General features: G+C 38.3%; 2 protein-coding genes across 5 annotated transcripts in view; both read left to right on the plus strand.

Moving 5' to 3' along the window:
* Positions 1-1267, plus strand: part of LOC118739100 (protein naked cuticle-like) — a 287508-nt gene that overhangs the window by 257688 nt on the left and 28553 nt on the right. The gene's annotated exons all lie outside the window — the stretch shown is intronic.
* LOC118739099 (pre-mRNA-processing factor 6) overlaps positions 653-1267 on the plus strand; it is a 4175-nt gene continuing 3560 nt past the window's right edge. For both annotated transcript variants that reach the window (XM_036470234.1, XM_036470233.1), the window contains exons 1-2: positions 653-898; positions 965-1236. In XM_036470234.1, the coding sequence (XP_036326127.1) occupies positions 801-898; positions 965-1236 (370 nt within the window). In that variant the 5' untranslated portion in view covers positions 653-800. The remainder of the gene's footprint in view (positions 899-964; positions 1237-1267) is intronic.

The raw sequence follows: 1267 nt of genomic DNA on the forward strand, positions 1-1267 counted from the left end.
TGCCGAGTGAATGCAGACTATGTTGATTCAATCATTTTACAGCTCTGGCATATATGTATACCTACGTACAAATGAGTCAACTCAAAATATAAAAACATAAGTACAGGCGTAAAAAGCGCAGCCATCGCACCTGTTGTTGCCACCGCTTGTACAGAAAAATTTTGTTAAACAAATCGAATCCTTTTCCATGGCAATTATTTCTGTTAAAAAGTCACAGTCTTCTTAGAATTATATTAAATTGTATAAAAATACTCACCCGTGCAACTTCGCCATGATTTCTAAAGTTGGCAAAATTTGCCTGCATCGGCCAGCGTCACTTGATACCACTTGCGAAATTTGCACTTTAATTCAACACTTTTACTAATATTTCACTTTTTCCTTATAGCAAACACTCACATCTGCAATATTTCGCACAAAACACTAAATTTGGTGCAATATTTCAGAAGAAATTAGTATTTTTCACAATTTTCTTACTCGCGGTAATAAAAAACAAGCACAACGGTTGAAATGGCGGCGGAAACTTGGTTGCCATAGCATTGCATAATGACTTTATTTAAAAACGCCTCGTTAGAAAGTCTCCCCCCTAGAGGGCTCAACGTTCTTTATTGCATATTTTTACCGGTAGGTGTTTACAACGTGAGAAAACAGCTGATAATGACAAATCCGGGAATGAAAAATATAAGCAGACGTTTACTAATTTAGTGGTGAAGAAAATAAACTGTAATTGATAAAAGTTCTTTTAAACTAACACCCCTATCCTTTAAAAGTTTAAAATTTAAACTAAATCAAACCGAGGTAAAATGGCAAATATAACTGCAGCAGTTATCGCAAATCGGAACAAAAAGCATTTTCTGGGCGTACCCGCGCCACTTGGTTATGTTGCTGGTGTTGGTAGGGGGCAAGTATATTTTCTCCAGTAATACATAGAGTTGTTGAAACTCAATAAATAAAAAATGGTTTATAGCGCCACCGGTTTCACTACGCGTTCCGATATCGGTCATGCCCGCGATGCCAACGATGTGTCTGATGATCGCCATGCACCACCCGCTGCAAAACGGAAGAAAAAAGAAGTGGAGGAGGAAGATGAGGATTTGAACGACTCTAACTACGATGAATTTAGCGGCTACAGTGGCTCACTTTTCTCCAAAGATCCATACGACAAAGATGATGAAGAGGCTGATCAAATTTACGATTCCATAGACAAACGTATGGACGAGAAACGTAAGGAGTACAGAGATCGTCGTATGCGTGAAGATTTAGAGCGCTA

The sequence above is a fragment of the Rhagoletis pomonella genome, unplaced genomic scaffold (genome assembly GCF_013731165.1).
Source record: "Rhagoletis pomonella isolate Grant_MI unplaced genomic scaffold, Rhpom_1.0 Rhpom_scaffold_00005, whole genome shotgun sequence".
Lineage (NCBI taxonomy): Eukaryota > Metazoa > Arthropoda > Insecta > Diptera > Tephritidae > Rhagoletis > Rhagoletis pomonella.